A 16,726-nucleotide genomic window follows, 5' to 3' on the forward strand; every position below is an offset into this window, starting at 1 on the left:
CCCAGGCGGGGCCGGGGGCGGGGCCGGCGCGGGCCAGCCCCGACTGGCTGCCGCGCGCCGGGCCGCCAGGACTCAGTGCGAGGTGGCGGCGGCGGCGGCGCGGGCGGCTAGTGCTGCGCGGTCCTGCTCGGCCGGGCGCACGGACGCACCGGCTAGCCGACGGCCGGAGGGACTGGGCGCAGGCGCCGGGCCAGCGGGCAGCGAGCGGAAGCAAGGGCAGCGCGCAGCGATTGGGACACCCGCGACCGCCCGGTCAGTGCGGGGGGCCAGGACGGGCGCGGGAGGGGTCGAGGCGAGCGCGCGGCGGGGCAGGAGCGCGCGGAGGGCTTGGATTGCGAGCGGTCCCTGCTGCGGGGCCCGGCCGGGGCGCGGGCTTCCCGCTCTGGAAAGTTTGCCGCCGCCGCCGCCCTGGGAGGGCTCTGCAGCAGCCAGGCAGGGAAGGGGGAGGAGGGAGGGACCGCGGCGGGGAGGAGGCGGCCGGCGCCAGGCGGCCCGGGAGCCCTGGGCGGCGGCGGCGGGCGGGGCAGCCGGGGTCGGAGGGGCTGGGGCATAGGACCGGGCCGCCGCCGCTTCCTCCCCTTCGGGCCCGGTCAGCCCGGGTAACGAGCTGCCCGCTTCCCGCAGACTCCCGAGAGGCGCCCTCCTCCTGCCGGTGCCAGGGCCGGGCCATGGGGGGTAGCATGCCCACGAGCACTGCCTGAAGACGCCGTAGCCCCTGCCCCCGCGATGGGCGCCCCGGCTTGGGCTGTCGCGCTCTGCGTGGCCGTGGTGGTCGTGACCGGTGCCGCCTCCGGGTCCCCGGGCGCGGAGCAGCGCGTCGTACGGAGAGTGGCAGGTAAGGAAGGGCTGGACGGGACATGGGAGGGGCGACGGGCCCCGCGGGCAGAAGCGTCCCGGCTCGGGAACCGGCGCCTGGGTGAGTGTCGGACGCCGATCTGAGGGCCAGAGGGCATGCTGTGGGCTGCTACCGCGGGGCCTGTGTCCGGGCTTCTGTCGCCCTCCCTCCCCGGGGATCCCGGCCAGAGCTGGCACGGCAGTGTGTGGGGCGCCTGGAGCCGCAGGGCCATCACCAAAGTGCGAGGCTGCGGTGGGTGCGGGCCCGGCGGTGGCGCCCGCAGAACCCCTGCCTCACCGGTGCCCCGGGAGGGGGGTAGCGCGGTTCGCCCCAGGCGCCGTCTGGAGGGCGCGGGGGCTGCGTTTCCAGGATCCCTATTGTTGTTCTGTGGGTTTTGCACTGACGGAAAGTTTCTATTGTTGGTACCGCTCCTCCAACCCCCTTCGGGCCCCAGTTCATGGCCAGCTTTGGCCAAAGCGAGGGACCGTGCTTTGGAGGGAGGGTAGGAGAGTGCGTCAGAGCGCGGCCCGTCCCTTGCTCCCCCGCGGCTCTCATGACAAGGCGCTACCTTCTAGTGTCTCCGTCCGCCCACCGCGCTCTCATGCCCTGTGGCTGGATGTGTCTGCCCCCGGCGGGTGCACGCGGGGCGCCGCGAGGTGAGAGGGCGGATATCCGAGGGACGTGGAGTCGCGGATACCGGTTGGTAGTCAAGGTCCCGCGGGACGTCGAGGGTCTGGAGGAGGGCCAGGCCGGCGGAGTGATGGCCGCCGAGGTCTGGGAGCGCGTCTGGGCGCCAGGACCCGCCCGGACCCGCCCAGCACACGCGCCACGGCCCTCAAGGTGCTGCGCGCGGCCCCGCCGGGCCCGGCCGGGCGCTCCCTGTGCCGCTGCCCCGCCCGCGTGCCGCCAGGCTCCGGGCGGCAGGGCAGAAACTCGTGGTCCGGCTGGCGGCTACCGGGAGTCCGCCCCTTGGGGACAGCTACCTCCAGGGTGCCGGTGAGGGGGCTGCGCGAAGCTTGCCTCCAGCCCGGCGGCCGCGTGGAGGGAGGCTTTCGCGCAGTGAGCTCACGCCCCACCCGGGCGCACCCGAACAGCCGCTCCTTTGTACCTCGGCGCGGCCACAGACGCGCATTGATGGCGGGGCCAGGCCGCCTTGCGGGGAGGTGTGAGCGCAGCGGCTGGGGCGCCCTGTGCCAGCGAGGCGGCGGCCGGCCGCGGGCAGGACGCAGGCAGATGGTGGCCCGCCCTCCCCGCGCCCCCCGCGCCCCTTTCTCCGGCGGCGGCTGCAGCCTCCCGGAACAATGTCATTTTTTTATGAATGAAAGTGGGCCCGGCGCTTGAATGTGCGTGTCATTCAGCGGCGTGACAGAGGCCGTCGGGAGGTCAGCGCGCGCTTTTAGCGCCTGCTCGGGCGGCCCCCGCTTCCAGGGGCTCCGAATAAGCAGCCGCGGGGGGAGCCCCGCATTAGCATTCGCATTCAAATAAAGATATTACTCCCTACGGTCAGGGAATGTCAACTAGCCCCGGGGGAGGGGGCGGCGGGCGGGCCGCAGACCCTCTCCAGGACCCCCTGTGGCGCGCGGGGCTCGTGGCCTCCTCCATCCATAGTCCCTGGACGCAGCAAAGCCTGTGGTGCCCCCGCCGGATGCGGGCCTGGGTCAGAGGGCTGCGAGGGCCCCCCAGGGCCCCGGGAAAGGGTCTCCGGCCTCCTGCCTCTGCCCCAGCCGGCCCCTCCTCACCCCCGCAGTACAGCTGGTGAAACAGGTAGTAAGTAGATGGGTCAATAAACTTAATCCGGTTCCTTTGAGAGATGGGCGGGCTGGGCAGTAAACACACAAAGGCCTTGTGAAATTTCCAGAGGTGCCGGCTGGCACCTTCCCGGGAACGCAAATTATGGAGCCAAAGCTGGGTGGGGTCAAGGACAGCAGAGAAGGTGACCTGCTGCTGGGCTGCCCTGGCGACCCCAGGCCGCCCCACGGCCGCCAGCTTCTCGGCAGGGGGTTGTGTTCTCCGGTGAGGGGCCCAGGCAGAGTCCCCCACTGGGAAGGGAGGTTGGTGGGAGCAGCAGGAGGCTGCCCCCTGCAGCCTGACCCCACCCAGCCAGCAGGGGCCCGGGGAGTGCTGGGCACCCCCCTGGCTGAGGCCTCTCCCACCCCCTCCTCCTTCTCCTCTGCCGGGCTGGACTTTGAGCCTGCAGGGCCTCTGGGTGGTTCATTAACCTGGGCTGAGCCGGGGCTTGGAGTCCACCAGGGCCGCCCCCCCTGCCCCCGCCCCTGGGGTCTCAGGTCCCACTTGGGACCTGTCGCCCTAAAATGACCACCCTTACAAGAAGCCTTGTAAACATTTATTTGAGCCAAACTGACGTCAGTTGCTGGGAAGCGAAACCTCAATGAGTTGAGCGAATGCTCCGGAGGATGGCCGTTTTGCAGCCTGTTTTACACTGGAGCATCCAGCAGGGCAACCTGTGAGACTGGAAACCAAGTGAGAAGGAGAGACGTGCACTTCTGCCGCGCCCCCCGCAGCGGGTCCGGGCTGCAAGCTCTCCAACGAATGCAGATGGTACCCGGGAATGAGGTTTCAGCTCCTCGTCCCCCATCCCCCCCGCCCCCCGCCTGGAGCGCCTTCCAGAGGTCTGGAGAAGGCTGCTCTGATATTTCAAAGGCCTGCTGTCTTATCTTAGGTGCACAAAGAATAGGACGATCTCAAAGGTCAAGACTGACCTTTGTCGAGGAAGCTGCAGGCCTCTCACGTAACCACCGGCCCTGACCCCGGGCCCTGACCCGGTTAGTTAGGGAGCTTTACAATAGGCCCACTCTGTGTGGTGACTTTGGTCTCTGGGCCTGGCCTCCCCTGAATGCAGCCCCTTTTCCTGTCCATTTTCCAATTGAACCTAGAGAGGAAAGGGGTCTCCTTGAGGAGGTGGGGCCAGCCTGCCCAGGGTGGGGTTTGAGGGAGTCCCCCACTGGTCCACTTGGGGCTGAGTGGTCAACAAATGAGATGAGCTGCAAGTGGAGCCTCTTCTCTCTGTGAGAGGAGGGGCTCCCTGACCCCAGGCCCTGCTGGGGGGGCTCAAGGCTGCCAGCTGGGGGCAGGCTGGCACTGCTGGGCCCTCTCCTGGAGCCCCAGTTTCCTCACCTGTCCCAGAAGGCTGCCACGAGGATTAGGCTAGATAATCCTGTAAGCCCTCATTAGCCCGCCCACCACTGGGCCCCCCTTCTTTTTCTGACTTTGTTACGAAACTTCTCAGGATGTTTCCGGATAGGGGGCCCAGAACCTGTGCCGGAGGCCCCAGGGCCTCTCAGGTGCCTCCTCCCTAGGCTCTGGCCGCAAGTCCCACGGCCAGGGAGGGGAGCTGGGGACAGCTTCCCCACTCCAGACCGCGCTCTGTCCCTCTGGACCCCGCGGCCGTGCGCGCCTGGCAGTCCGCTCTGAGTTGAACGCATGTTTCCTGGCGTTGCCCACAAGGACCCCCTACCTGCCCGTGGCTGGGCGTCCCCCAGGCCTTGGTGATTTCCGACTGGGAGCACACTCGGGCTGGCTGTGACCGTGCCTGGGGCCCGTCAGCTCTGGGCAGTACGCCCAGGGCGGGGAGTGGGGGGTCTCTTGCCCCACTTCCATGTGCTCCAGGCCTTCACCTCTGTGTGGAGGCCTCCCTGGTGCCACAGGCGTGGAAGCTGAGGCAGGGACCGGGGACTCCGAGACTGGGAGACCGGTCTGCAGGCCCGGCTTGGCCCTCCCAGGGTACACAGCTCCTCAGGCTCTGGCGATGGGCTGCCTGCGACATTTGACCCCGATCAAGCTCAGCCCCTGTGGCGAGGGTGGGCGGGCGGGTTTTGAAGGTGGGAGCAGGCACTGCAGAGCCCACCTTCCACCATGGCATGCCGGTGCCGCTGTGGCTGTAGGGAGCCCCTTTTTCTTGATCGAGAAAGACCCCTTCCTGGGGCCACTCTGGGGGCAGAGCAGAGGCCTGACCACCCCCCAGGTAGAGCAGGATGCTGGATCTTGGACCCTGGATGTCAGAGCCTCCCCCCCAGCCTGTCTCTGTGCGCCCCGGGGCTCCAGGTGAGCCTGTGTATGGGATCTGCCGGAGGGAGACTTCCGCCTGGGTCTCTGACCTGGTCTGGGAGTGACTGCCCCGTGCAGGCACCGAGCTGGGCAGGGGTGAGCCCCCACCCTGGCGGGTGGCTGCCCAGCGTGGCTGGCCTGGGGTTCTTCGCGTCCCCCCAGCCTCGTGCTGGACCAGGTTGAAGCGAATACTTGTGCGGATGGTCTGACCTGCTCAGACCAGACCGGAACCGACAGCTGTTGCCCTTGGGCCGGGGCCTGGGGCTGAGGCTGCAGCCTGTGCTCGGCCTTCTGGGGGGCCGCTGTCGGCTCTTGGCGCTGGGTGGTCCCCACAGGATGAAGTGGCCAAGACTGGGGGGCTGGAGGTCAGGCCAGGTGCCCTCAGACTGTGGGGTCCCCAGGGACCCAGACTCTGGACGCTTCAGATGCCCTTCTAGTGGGTGCCGGGCCTGTGAGGCCGCCTGAGGTGGGTGGGCAGAACCAGGGACCGGTGTGGCTGGTGGGCAGCTGGGCCTTCGAATCTAGGCCACGCGTCTGCAGAATGACAAGTAATGGAGCAGCTGACCCAGCGGGGCGGGGAGGGCGGCCCGTGCGGTGGGACCACCCAGCCCTGTCCTGGGCCCTCGCCTGGCCGCCCGCCTGCTGGGTATTGTCTGGCCCCGACAGAGAGGGCTGGGGGGGGCCGGCCCGGCCAGCACCGTGCCCCTGGGTCTCAGGCCTGGGGGGCCTCCCGGGAGCTGGGTAGCCCTGGTGTGGCAAGGTGGGCTCCCTTCCGACGTGCCAGTGCTGTCATCTGTAAAATGGGGGTCCCAGGCACCTTGACCGCAAACGCAGAACGGATTTTGTGTTTCTAAGTGGCTGGGAAATCTTGAAGGACGGAGACTCCTTCACGACGGACAGAGACTCCTTCACAACGCATGGAGGCCGGGGTTTCGGTGCCGGGGATTAGGGCCCCGCTGGGGTGCAGCCATGCCGGCTCCTGTGCCTCGCACACGAACGTGCAGCGGCAGAGAAATTCGCGGCAGCCGAGCAGTTGAGGGGCCGGGTGGGGCGATGCCCTGGCCCCCGCAGGGCGGTTCGCAGCAGCACGGGCCCCAACACCCTCCTGCGGCTGCCACCGTGGCGGGTCTGTGGGGTGGGGTGCCCTGGTGCCTACCGGGTGTTCTTGGTGGGGGGCACGTCCCTCACGGTCACCCGTCTTTCCCACAGAGGTCCTGGAGCCTGAGCCTGGCCAGCAGGAGCAGCTGGTCTTTGGTAGTGGGGACACCGTGGAGCTGAGCTGCCGCTCGCCTGCAGGTGGGCCTGCGGGGCCCACCTTCTGGGTTAAGGACGGGACAGGGCTGACGCCCTCGGACCGAGTCCTGGTGGCGCCGCTGGGGCTGCAGGTGCTCAACGCCTCCCTCGAGGACGCCGGGGCCTACAGCTGCCGGCAGAGGCTCACCCGGCGCGTCCTGTGCCGCTTCAGCGTGCGGGTGACAGGTGGGTGTCTGCTGGCGCCCGTGGCGCTCTGGGAGGACGGGCTCTCAGACAGCACGTCGGAGTGGTCACCCGCGGAGAGCAGGGCAAGCAGGGCACCCCTGGCGGTGCTGCCTGAGGGCCAGGCCCAAGACGGCCTGGGAAGGGGCACCAGACACGGCCCTTCTCCACGTCCCTCTTCCCTGCTCTGCAGATGCCCCATCCTCCGGAGACGATGAAGATGAGGAGGAGGAGGTGGAAGACACAGGTGAGACCAGATTTGGGAGGAGTTGGAAATGCTGAGATGGGGGCGGGGCGCTCGAGTCCAGGGGCAAGTAGGGAGGAGGAGCCAGCGGGGCAGAAACCTGAGTGGCGGAGGTGTAGGGTAGAGAGGGGCCCGGGAGAGCCCGGTGCTGGGCTCATGCCCCCTCTGCCGAGGGCACGGGCCCCGGGACGCGGCAGGAACAGCTCCAACTCCGAGGGTGAGTATCCTTCTCCCTTAGTCCGTTGTGGGGGGATTCCAAGCTAAACTTCCTGCCCGGCTGCCCCCTCAGCCCTCTCCCGGCCACACTCTCCTGGGACCTTTCCCGACCTGGGTGCCTCTGGCTGGGGTCTGCTGTCCCTCCATCTGTCTGTGGACTCTGGGTGCCTCTGGCCCCTGGACTCCAGACATCTGGGAGGTGCCTTCCCAGCACCTGTCCACATACCCCTGCCTGGACCTCAGCGCCCTCCTCAAGGAGGGCAGCAGGCTCTCGGGGAGGGGGTGCCTCCCATTGGGGGATGCCTGCCCAGCCCCCCACAGCAGGAATGCGTCCCCCACCCTGGCCCTAGAGAAGCAGAAAAACCAGCTGGGCTCTGGGAGTGGGGGGTGGGGTCTCCCGGGGGCATCTCACTGCTGCTGCCCGGCAGGCCCTGGGGTGCAGCCGAGGGTGGTGCCTGGGAGCCTCCAGGGCTCCAGGTTGTGGGACTGGATGGCTGTGCCCGAGTCCCCTGTGGCTGCTCCCAAGGCTGGGCCTGCTCGTCCAGTGCTGAGCTTCCCGACCCAGGCTGACCCTGCCCGTCTGTCTGCTGGGTCGGTGGGCTTGCCCCCAGGAGGCACTGCGTGTCCTGAAGGCTCCCAGGCCAGTGTGTGACACCCTGGGGGTGTGGACAGGAAGGGCAGGGGACATGGGGCCTGGTTGAGCGAGCACCGTAGGTGGTGTGGAGTCTGCTGGGAGCCTCACCCAGACCAGGCAAGGCCCCTCGAAAGGCCCCCAGTCCCCTGCAGAGGGGAAACTGGAGCTGGAAGGGCAGGCAGTGGGCCTTGGCCCCACCTGGCTCATGGCCTCCCTGTGTCTGTTGTTAGCAGGGGCCCCTTACTGGACACGGCCCGAGCGGATGGAGAAGAAGCTGCTGGCTGTGCCGGCTGCCAACACTGTTCGCTTCCGCTGCCCAGCCGCCGGCAACCCTACCCCGTCCATCACCTGGCTGAAGAACGGCAAGGAGTTCCGGGGCGAGCACCGCATCGGAGGCATCAAGGTGGGCCTGGCAGGTGGGCCGGGCCTGGGGCCCCGGGGTGGGGGGCCTGGCCTGCCGCCCTCACCGTGCGTCTGCCCACAGCTGCGCCACCAGCAGTGGAGCCTGGTCATGGAGAGCGTGGTGCCCTCGGACCGTGGCAACTACACCTGCGTCGTCCAGAACAGGCTCGGCAGCATCCGGCAGACCTACACCCTGGACGTGCTGGGTGAGGCCCCAGGCCACTGGGGGGGCGGGGGCGCCGGAGCCCGCAGCCCCTGAGCCCCCGCCTGTCTGTCCCCAGAGCGCTCTCCGCACCGGCCCATCCTGCAGGCAGGGCTGCCGGCCAACCAGACGGCAGTGCTGGGCAGCGACGTGGAGTTTCACTGCAAGGTGTACAGCGACGCGCAGCCCCACATCCAGTGGCTGAAGCACGTGGAGGTCAACGGCAGCAAAGTGGGGCCTGACGGCACACCCTACGTCACCGTGCTCAAGGTGGGTGCCGCCCCCTGCTGGCAGAAGCTGGGACAGGGTGGGCGTCCCAGGGAGGGAGGCCCTGGTTAGGCCCAGGGGTTGCCCTGCCCAGGAGGTGGGGGGTGGTCCCAGCTTGTCCTCCCATGAGTTCTCAGGTCTCCCTGTCTGCCCCTGGTGTTCTCAGCCCTAGAAGCAGGCTTGCAGTGGGCCCCTGGGGTGGGCTCAGCTGCAGGCCCCAGCTGGCAGGTGGCCACTGAGACCGCTGAGCACCCTCTTGGGTCTGGGAGGCTGGGCACTGCTCCTGGAGCCGAGACGCTCGAGGGGCATTGGGCGTCGTCCTTGTGTTCTGAGTGGCTCACCACCCAGCCTGCGATGCGACTCTTGGCCTTGGGGCAGGACAGCCTCAGCTCTGTTCCCAGGGCCCCGGGTGGGGGCCGCCCGGGTGGCGGTTGCGACACTGGCGGCCCAAAGAGAAACATCTGTTTAGAGATGAGACAGGCTGATGGGGGTGGGGAGCAGGGGCTCAGGCTGCAGAGTCCAGACCCGGCTGGGTGAGGCCGGCTGAGCCTGATGGGTGGTGTCTCAGCATGTGAGCTGACCGCCGGGACACAGCAGGCCCAGCCTGGTCTCCAGGGGCGGGCAGGCGTGCACTGGCCCTTAAGGGCCTCCCTGGTGCCTGCCTGGGCTGTGCTCTGGGCTGTGCTCTGGGCTGGGGAGGGTAGATGTGGGAAGGCGCACCATGAAACCACAGTCTTCTGCTGAGAGGTCCCCGCATGCCTCCTCCAGGCAGCCTTCCAGGCTGGCCCAGCCCCATTCAATCCTGCCTGGGCACCTCGGGGTCTGGAGCTGCCCTCCTGGGGGGTCTGGACCCGCGCACAGCCCCTCCGGGCCAGCCGGGCCGCGGCCAGCGCGCCTGAGCGGGGTCTCTTGTCCCCGCAGTCCTGGATCAGTGAGGCGGCGGAGGTCGACGCTCGCCTCCGCCTGGCCAATGTGTCGGCGCGCGACGGGGGCGAGTACCTCTGTCGGGCCTCCAATTTCATAGGCGTGTCTGAGAAGGCCTTTTGGCTGCGCGTTCACGGGCCCCCAGCAGGTAACGACTCTGTCCCACGCCTGCCTGGCACGCCGAGCTCCAGCTCCGACGCCTGGCCACGCGCCCACTGCACGCCCCGTCCTGCTCGCTCCCCACCCCGCCGCTTGCCCACTCCACACGCGGTCTCCGCTGCAAGGCTAGCGTCTCTGGCCTCCATGTGACCGCCTGCCTGGAGCCCTGTGGCCTGCTGACCCTGCCTGCGCCCTGCGCCCCCCCGCCCCGGATGGCCTTCAGCCCTGCGGGGGCCGTGCCCCTCTGCCTGTGGACGCCTGCTCTCCTCCCGCCTCCATGGCCCCCTGGCCCGCTACCTGCTCACTTCCTGTCCGTCCGCCTGTCCGTCTGCCTGTGCTCCCCACCGAGTGTCTGCACTAACCCCGCACGCTGCTGGCCACACGCCTGGTGCTCACGTGGGACAGAGGACTCGCCGGTGAAGGGACTGGCTTCGGGCTCGGTGTGGACGCACGAGGCAGAGGACCCTCGGCCACCGTGGCGGTGGCATGGTGGCGGCCGCGTTTTCCTTGCAGCCTGGCTGGTCGTCGCCTGTGGACTCCGGCTCCGGTGCCCTGGGGGGCTGGCGCTCGCCTATCGCGCTCTGTTCTCTCTTTGTAGACGGCGGGCGCTAACACCACCGACAAGGAGCTAGAGGTTCTGTCCTTGCGCAATGTCACCTTTGAGGACGCGGGGGAGTACACCTGTCTGGCGGGCAACTCTATCGGGTTTTCCCATCACTCTGCGTGGCTGGTGGTGCTGCCAGGTACTGGCTCCTGCTGCCGCTTGCTCTGCACCTGTCCTCTGGTCGCTGGCTTGGGACACGCCAACGCCGCCAGGGGTACCCTGAGGCTCACGGTCGCCCTGCTCCATGCCAGGCCCGTGCCTGGGATGGGATCAAAGTCTGCCTGGCCCAAGGGCCCTCTGTTAAGCCCCCACTCCCAGCTGGGACCCCCAGTCTGTGTGGCAGCTTTGGCGTCTCTCTGGGTTGCGGGTGCGGGTGCTGCTGGTTCTGCTGGGCTCCTCCTCTTGGGCATTTCTGACCACAGGACCCTCACCAAGTGGGGTGTCGGCCTCAGCACCCCGACCGAGGTTGAGCACCCTTCCCCCACCCCCACTGTGCCCATGGCTCCGGGTGGCCGTGGGACCGTGGGGTCCCGCCTGCAGCTAGGCCAGGCCCCGATGTCCATGTCTTTGCAGCCGAGGAGGAGCTGGTGGCGGCGGGCGAGGCGGGCAGCGTGTACGCAGGCGTCCTCAGCTACGGCATGGGCTTTGTGCTCTTTATCCTGGTGGTGGCCGCCGTGACGCTCTGCCGCCTGCGCAGCCCCCCCAAGAAGGGCCTGGCGCCCACCGTGCACAAGGTCTCTCGCTTCCCACTCAAGCGACAGGTAACAGAAAGTAGATACCAGGTTCCGAGCCGCCTGTCCGCCTGCCGCGGCTGCCCAGTTGCCCCCACGACCCCACTCTCCCGGGTCCGCACTCAGGGGTTCCCCGTGCTGCTGAGGGCCTGGGACTCCCATCCCTGCAGAGGGTGGGCCGCCCCTGGGGCTGCACCCCACCCCGCCCCAGCCCCTGGTGTGTGGCCCTGTGGCACCAACCGGCCCCTGCCGACCCAAGCAGGTGTCCCTGGAGTCCAACTCGTCCATGAACTCCAACACGCCACTGGTCCGCATCGCCCGCCTGTCCTCCGGGGAGGGCCCCACGCTGGCCAACGTCTCGGAGCTCGAGCTGCCTGCCGACCCCAAGTGGGAGCTGCCCCGGGCCCGGTCAGTGGTGGTGCTGGGGCATCGCGTGTGTGCCAGGGCTGTGACCCGGCAAGGGGTGGGGGCCTACACAGGGCGGGGTCCCCGGGTGGGGGAAGCCATCATTCAGCAACCCGATGGGAATCGTGTGGGAATCGGGGCAACTGTTGGATGTGAGGCAGGTGGAAGAGACTGGGCCGCACACAGGTGCTCCTGAGGTGGGGGCGCAGGTGCTCCTGAGATGGGGGCGGTGGGCGAGGCCCCACCCCCTCCAAGTGCTCTATGTGGGGGGCGTGGCAGAGGGCCAGAGACCAGAGACCAGAGAGGCAACAACCTTCATCCTCGTGAGCTTGGTCTCGGGGGTGAGTGTGGAGGGCTTCCTGGAGGCAGCGGCACTGGGCCTCCAAGGCCACCAGGGTGATGCTGAGTGACAGGAGCCCTCACCACTGCCGTCTGCCGCCAGGCTGACCCTGGGCAAGCCCCTTGGGGAGGGCTGCTTCGGCCAGGTGGTCATGGCGGAGGCCATCGGCATCGACAAGGACCGGGCCGCCAAGCCTGTCACCGTGGCCGTGAAGATGCTGAAAGGTGAGAGAGGCGAGTGGCAGGGGCCCTGGGCTGGGTGGCTGGGGCTGCGCTGCCTGACGAGCCTCCTGTCCCCACACAGATGACGCCACTGACAAGGACCTGTCAGACCTGGTGTCCGAGATGGAGATGATGAAGATGATTGGGAAGCACAAGAACATCCTCAACCTGCTGGGCGCTTGCACGCAGGGCGGTGGGTGCACACGGGGCAGCCGGAGGGGGCACGCGGGGCGGCAGGGTGTCGGGGGCGGCCCCCCTGAGGCGCCTGTGCCCACAGGGCCCCTGTACGTGCTGGTGGAGTTCGCAGCCAAGGGCAACTTGCGCGAGTACCTGCGGGCCAGGCGGCCCCCGGGCACGGACTACTCCTTCGACACCTGCCAGCTGCCCGAGGAGCAGCTGACCTTCAAGGACCTGGTGTCCTGTGCCTACCAGGTGGCGCGGGGCATGGAGTACCTGGCCTCGCAGAAGGTGAGCGGGGATGGGGGCAGTGGTCTCCGGCCGGCCAGGGCAGTGCTTGGAGCGGCCCCCAGGGGGCGTGGCTGACGGGGCGGCCTCCACCCTGACCTCCGGCCCGCAGTGCATCCACAGGGACCTGGCGGCCCGCAACGTGCTGGTGACGGAGGACAACGTGATGAAGATCGCGGACTTTGGCCTGGCCCGGGACGTGCACAACCTTGACTACTACAAGAAGACCACCAATGTGAGCCCGGCTCAGGGCTGGGTGGGGGGTGGCGCATCCAGGCAGGAGGGCACCTGGCAGCCAACCTGCCGCTCGCGGCTTCCCCCTCAGGGCCGGCTGCCTGTGAAGTGGATGGCGCCCGAGGCTCTGTTTGACCGCGTCTACACCCATCAGAGCGATGTGTATGTGGCCCCCAGACCTCAGGTGGGGGGCGGGGCTGCAAGGGGCCGAGGGACCAGGGCAGGGCCAGGGGGCCTCCAGTGGCAGGCCTTGGTCCCCAGCTGGAGTCCCTGGGCCTTTTGGTCTTATGCCCCACCAACCCCACACCCTGACCCCCACCTCGGCCGCCCAAGGAGCTTGTATCCAGTGGGAGGCTGATGGCGCTGTGCACCCCGCAGGTGGTCCTTTGGGGTCCTGCTCTGGGAGATCTTCACCCTGGGGGGCTCACCGTACCCAGGCATCCCTGTGGAGGAGCTCTTCAAGCTGCTGAAGGAAGGCCACCGCATGGACAAGCCGGCCAACTGCACGCACGACCTGTGAGGGCCCCTGCCCGGGCAGGGCAGAGGGAGGCGGGGACCCTGGCCAGGGCTAGGCAGGGTGGCCCGGGCAGGCGCCTCACCAAGCGCCGCCCCCACGCCCAGGTACATGATCATGCGGGAGTGCTGGCACGCCGCGCCCTCGCAGCGGCCTACCTTCAAGCAGCTGGTGGAGGACCTGGACCGCATCCTCACAGTGACGTCCACTGACGTGAGTGCCGGCCCTGCTCCCCTCGCCGGGGCGGCTGGGGGCAGGGGGTGCAGGGGCCAGGGCTCTGACTGCTGCCCGCCTGCAGGAGTACCTGGACCTGTCGGTGCCCTTCGAGCAGTACTCGCCGGGTGGCCAGGACACCCCCAGCTCCAGCTCCTCAGGGGACGACTCCGTGTTTGCCCACGACCTGCTGCCCCCGGCCCCACCCAGCAGTGGGGGCCCCCAGACGTGAAGGGCCCCACCCCCGCCAATGTGAGAGTGGGCCCCGGCCCACCGTGCTGCTGCTGCTCTGGGTGTGCCACCGACCACTGGGGCCAGCAGCCCAGGCCTGAGACCTGGCACGGATGGACGGATGGACAGACAACTTTGCACCTATGTGTGTGTGCCTGCGTGCAAGTGTGAGAGTCTCTAGGCCCCCGGTACAGGGTCCCCGGGGTGCCCGGCCTGCTGTACAATGACCTCCTGGCCACTGTGCCAGCAGCACCAGGGGACCGAAAATAGAATGTAAGGGGCCCCTCCTGAGGGCCCGCCCCAGGCTCCCCCATCCCTAACTGCCACCCCCAGGGAGCAGCTCCGGGCTTTGGCGTCCTCCAAATGCCCGGGCTGAGCCTGCAGGGAGGCCCCCTCAGGGTGTGCCTCCTCCCACCCCCACAGCACCTTGTGCCTGGGGGTGAGTGTCAGCACAGAGCCCCCACCCCCAGGCCCCCCTCCCCACCCCCAGTCCCTCAGGGACTGAGATTACGGGTACCAGAAGGCAGGAGCCTTTAACTTCTGTCTGAGAGGGTTATTCCAGAGATGAGTGTACATTTCTCTAAGTAGATGCTGTGTACGGTGCACATACATGATTTAAATGTCTATCTGGAAGAAGAGAGGCTCCCGGGACGCCTGGGCCCCCGCAGCAAGACACGCGTGGAGACTGCCAGGGGCGGGGGGGGGGGGTCGGGGCTTCCCCAGCACCACAGTTTTGTTTTAAAAATTGTACCCGGACCTGTGTATGTGCAAAGCTATTTACTGGCCCTCGAGCCCCGGGCCCGTCCCCTCAAGCTGTAGTATTCAGCCTGCCACACAGCTGTGGCTTACGTCTTAACTTATTAACAGCCGAGAAGGTTTCTGCCTCGTTCAGGGGGCCGCTGAGGGAGTGCCCGGCGCTGGGCACCCCAGCCTGCCTGCAGCCCCAGGCCGGAGCGGCCCCTCACTCCCGCGGGGTCCACTGTGGCGTGAGGTGGCCCCGGTGAGGGTGTCTTTGGCCTTCTTTTGCAGGGGAACTCAGTTTCTATCGGGTTTTTTCTTGAGGAGATTTAGTTTTTGGACTCAAAGCAAGCTGGTGTTTCCGCACAGTTGTAATTGCCGTGCACTCCGGCGGGGAGGCAGCTTCCAGTGGGACCAGCCCTGCACGCAAGTTCAGATGTTATTAGATGTTACAAGTTTATATATATCTATATATATAATTTATTGAGTTTTTACAAGATGTATTTGCTGTAGATTTAACACTTCTTACGCAATGCTTCTAGACTTTTATAGCCCGGATTGCTACCTTTCAAAGCTTGGGGGAGAGCGAGCTGTGAATTCAGTTTTGTTACTTTTTGTCCTGTTAACGCCCCGAGTTTGGGTGGCTGCTCTCTGCTTGTCGGTGAGCAGGCGGGCTGGTGGGGGCCTGGGGTGGTCTGTTCTCCGCCCCCAGCCTCGTGGGGGCCAAAGGTGTCACCCACAAACTGGCAGACGTGTTTTCCAAAAATAAACAATGATTCAGTTCAGAGCCTGCTCCAAGCTTCCTGGTCCCTGGCCCCTCTGCGATTCCAGGCAGCTTCACGTCCTCGCTGCCGCACCTGGGACGGGCTCTGCCCGCCCTAAGGAGGGGGTGACCAGCTGTCGCCACACCAGCACAGGCTGGGGGGCCCCTGGCCCAGGATGGGCTACCTCTGACCCTTCCCCCGTGAGTTTCCAGCCCTGGGCTCAGGCCCCAATGGGACCAGCCCTGGGCATAGTCAGCTCAAGGGGCCAGTGTGTCCAGCTGGGACCTGACGCTGGCAGGGCCAAGGCTCGGTGTGCCCGGTCTTGGTTGCCCAGGTCTCAGAGGGCCCCCAGTGCAGGGAGTGCAGGTGCCCAGGTGTCCACTGGGGGGGGTTGGTACTGAGTGAGGAGGGGCTGTGGGCCTGCCCAGTCCCCAGCTACCCCAGCCATGGAGTCCAGGTGAGCCCTGGGTAATGTCCTCAGAACTGGTTGGAGACCTCCCCTTTTTGCCCCACTCCTGGCCTCTGTGGCAGGGGGCACGAGGGTTGCTAGGCGGGGACCCCAAGGAGCCACATGGAAGCAGCCTTCACCTCGTACCCCGACCCAGCCAGACCCCAGGGGACCACTGTCTGCCCTGGTAGCCGTGCTTCTACCCGCGGCTGGCTTCCAGCTACCCCCCCCCCCCCAGCGGGGCCGATGCCCTCCCCTGGGGCTCTACCTGTGCTGCACTGCCCCACTCCTGTGACTAAGGGTGGGAGAGGGCATAGAGCAGGGCACCCACGTGGCAGTACTAGGGAGTAAGTCTAGGAGGGCTTTCTGGAGGAGGCAACAGTGCCCAGGTCAAGTGGGGAGACAAGGATGGATTTGGAGACAGGATCCATGCAGACTTGAACGGGTCCTGCAACCCAGTACGGCCCAGGGCTGGCTGGCCCTCCCGGACTCCGCGCAGCCTTGTGACCTGGGATGCTTCCTTCTGGCCCCTCCCCACCTCTTGCTGTCTGAGGGACCCAACTGGGGCAAGAGCTGCTGGGTGCGGTGAACTTGCACTCTGGCTTCTTAAGAAACTCGCCCATTCTGCTGTGTTCAATTCACCCATTTTGGTTCCAGGTTAACAGGTGTGGCCCAGACCTTGACCCCACTCAGGGCAGTGTTCTGGCACCAGGCCCCTGGACCCTTACCCCCAGCACACTGGGGACAAGCGGTGACAGTGCCTGGACGGCGGGGAGCATGCCCATCCCACTCCACCCTACCCCCTGCCTGCCCACCCAAGCCTGATCCTGGAGGTGGCCTGGCGCAGGCCTGGGGCGCCCTCTAGCGTCAGAGGGATTGTGTCCTCAAGGCACCCTGTTCTCTCCAGCTGGGTGGGCTCGGCTTGCTGTGGGCTCAGATGCCTGGACCTAGCCACCACGGTGAGGCGGCGGAGGGGGGTGCCTTCTGGGACGCTGGGCAGGGCAGAGACCTCGGTGGAGCACTCCAGATGCCAGACAGGCAGGGACAGGCTGCTTGGGTCCCCAAGCCTCCCAGTCCCCACCAGCTCAGCTCCATCTCCAGTACAGTCCCCCACCTGCCTGGCCTCACCTCTGGGACCCCACCCTCCCCTGCCCAGTCCCTGCCTTCCTCCCCTTCACCTCCTGAGGGGGCTCACCTGACTCTGGGCTGGAGTGGCCTTTGGATTCTGGTTCGCAGCCTGTGACTTCCACGCACCTACCCCGCCAGGCTAGATACTAACCAGATAACCATGGCCTGTTCCCAGGTGGGGTGAATACGTTCAGACGCTGCTACCCAGGTACTCAGATGGAATCGCCACACGTAAAACCAGACACCCGTCCCCAATAAGTGTCCCC

At 67.3% G+C, this 16,726-nt stretch overlaps 1 protein-coding gene across 9 annotated transcripts; it reads left to right on the forward strand.

The window, feature by feature from the left end:
* Positions 1-58: 58 nt before the first annotated feature.
* FGFR3 (fibroblast growth factor receptor 3) lies at positions 59-14,926 on the forward strand. 9 transcript variants are annotated; one of them, XM_053923075.2, is made up of 18 exons: positions 59-252; positions 625-835; positions 6,110-6,379; positions 6,570-6,623; positions 7,704-7,873; positions 7,955-8,078; positions 8,154-8,344; positions 10,023-10,167; positions 10,602-10,789; positions 11,019-11,167; positions 11,607-11,728; positions 11,808-11,918; positions 12,003-12,193; positions 12,303-12,425; positions 12,516-12,586; positions 12,803-12,940; positions 13,046-13,151; positions 13,237-14,926. In XM_053923075.2, exons 2-18 carry the CDS (start codon positions 727-729, stop codon positions 13,381-13,383), a joined length of 2,409 nt encoding a protein of 802 aa, XP_053779050.1. In that variant the 5' UTR covers positions 59-252; positions 625-726; the 3' UTR covers positions 13,384-14,926. The 9 variants fall into 9 exon arrangements, with proteins under 9 accessions (XP_053779050.1, XP_053779048.1, XP_053779049.1 ...); XM_053923073.2 differs by having other exon boundaries at positions 7,701-7,873; positions 13,237-14,925; XM_053923074.2 differs by having other exon boundaries at positions 7,701-7,873; positions 11,022-11,167; positions 13,237-14,925.
* The last annotated feature ends 1,800 nt before the right edge of the window (positions 14,927-16,726 follow it).

The sequence above is a fragment of the Desmodus rotundus genome, chromosome 4 (assembly GCF_022682495.2).
Source record: "Desmodus rotundus isolate HL8 chromosome 4, HLdesRot8A.1, whole genome shotgun sequence".
NCBI classification, from domain to species: Eukaryota; Metazoa; Chordata; class Mammalia; order Chiroptera; family Phyllostomidae; genus Desmodus; species Desmodus rotundus.

Excerpts from the sequence above, each read along its gene's own strand:
- FGFR3 (XM_053923069.2), top strand. The coding sequence starts at position 727 with ATGGGCGCCCCGGCTTGGGCTGTCGCGCTCTGCGTGGCCGTGGTGGTC. Across the intron at positions 6,380-6,569 it reads CTTCAGCGTGCGGGTGACAG|ATGCCCCATCCTCCGGAGAC; the intron begins GTGGGTGTCTGC and ends CCTGCTCTGCAG. Across the intron at positions 11,168-11,606 it reads TGGGAGCTGCCCCGGGCCCG|GCTGACCCTGGGCAAGCCCC; the intron begins GTCAGTGGTGGT and ends GTCTGCCGCCAG.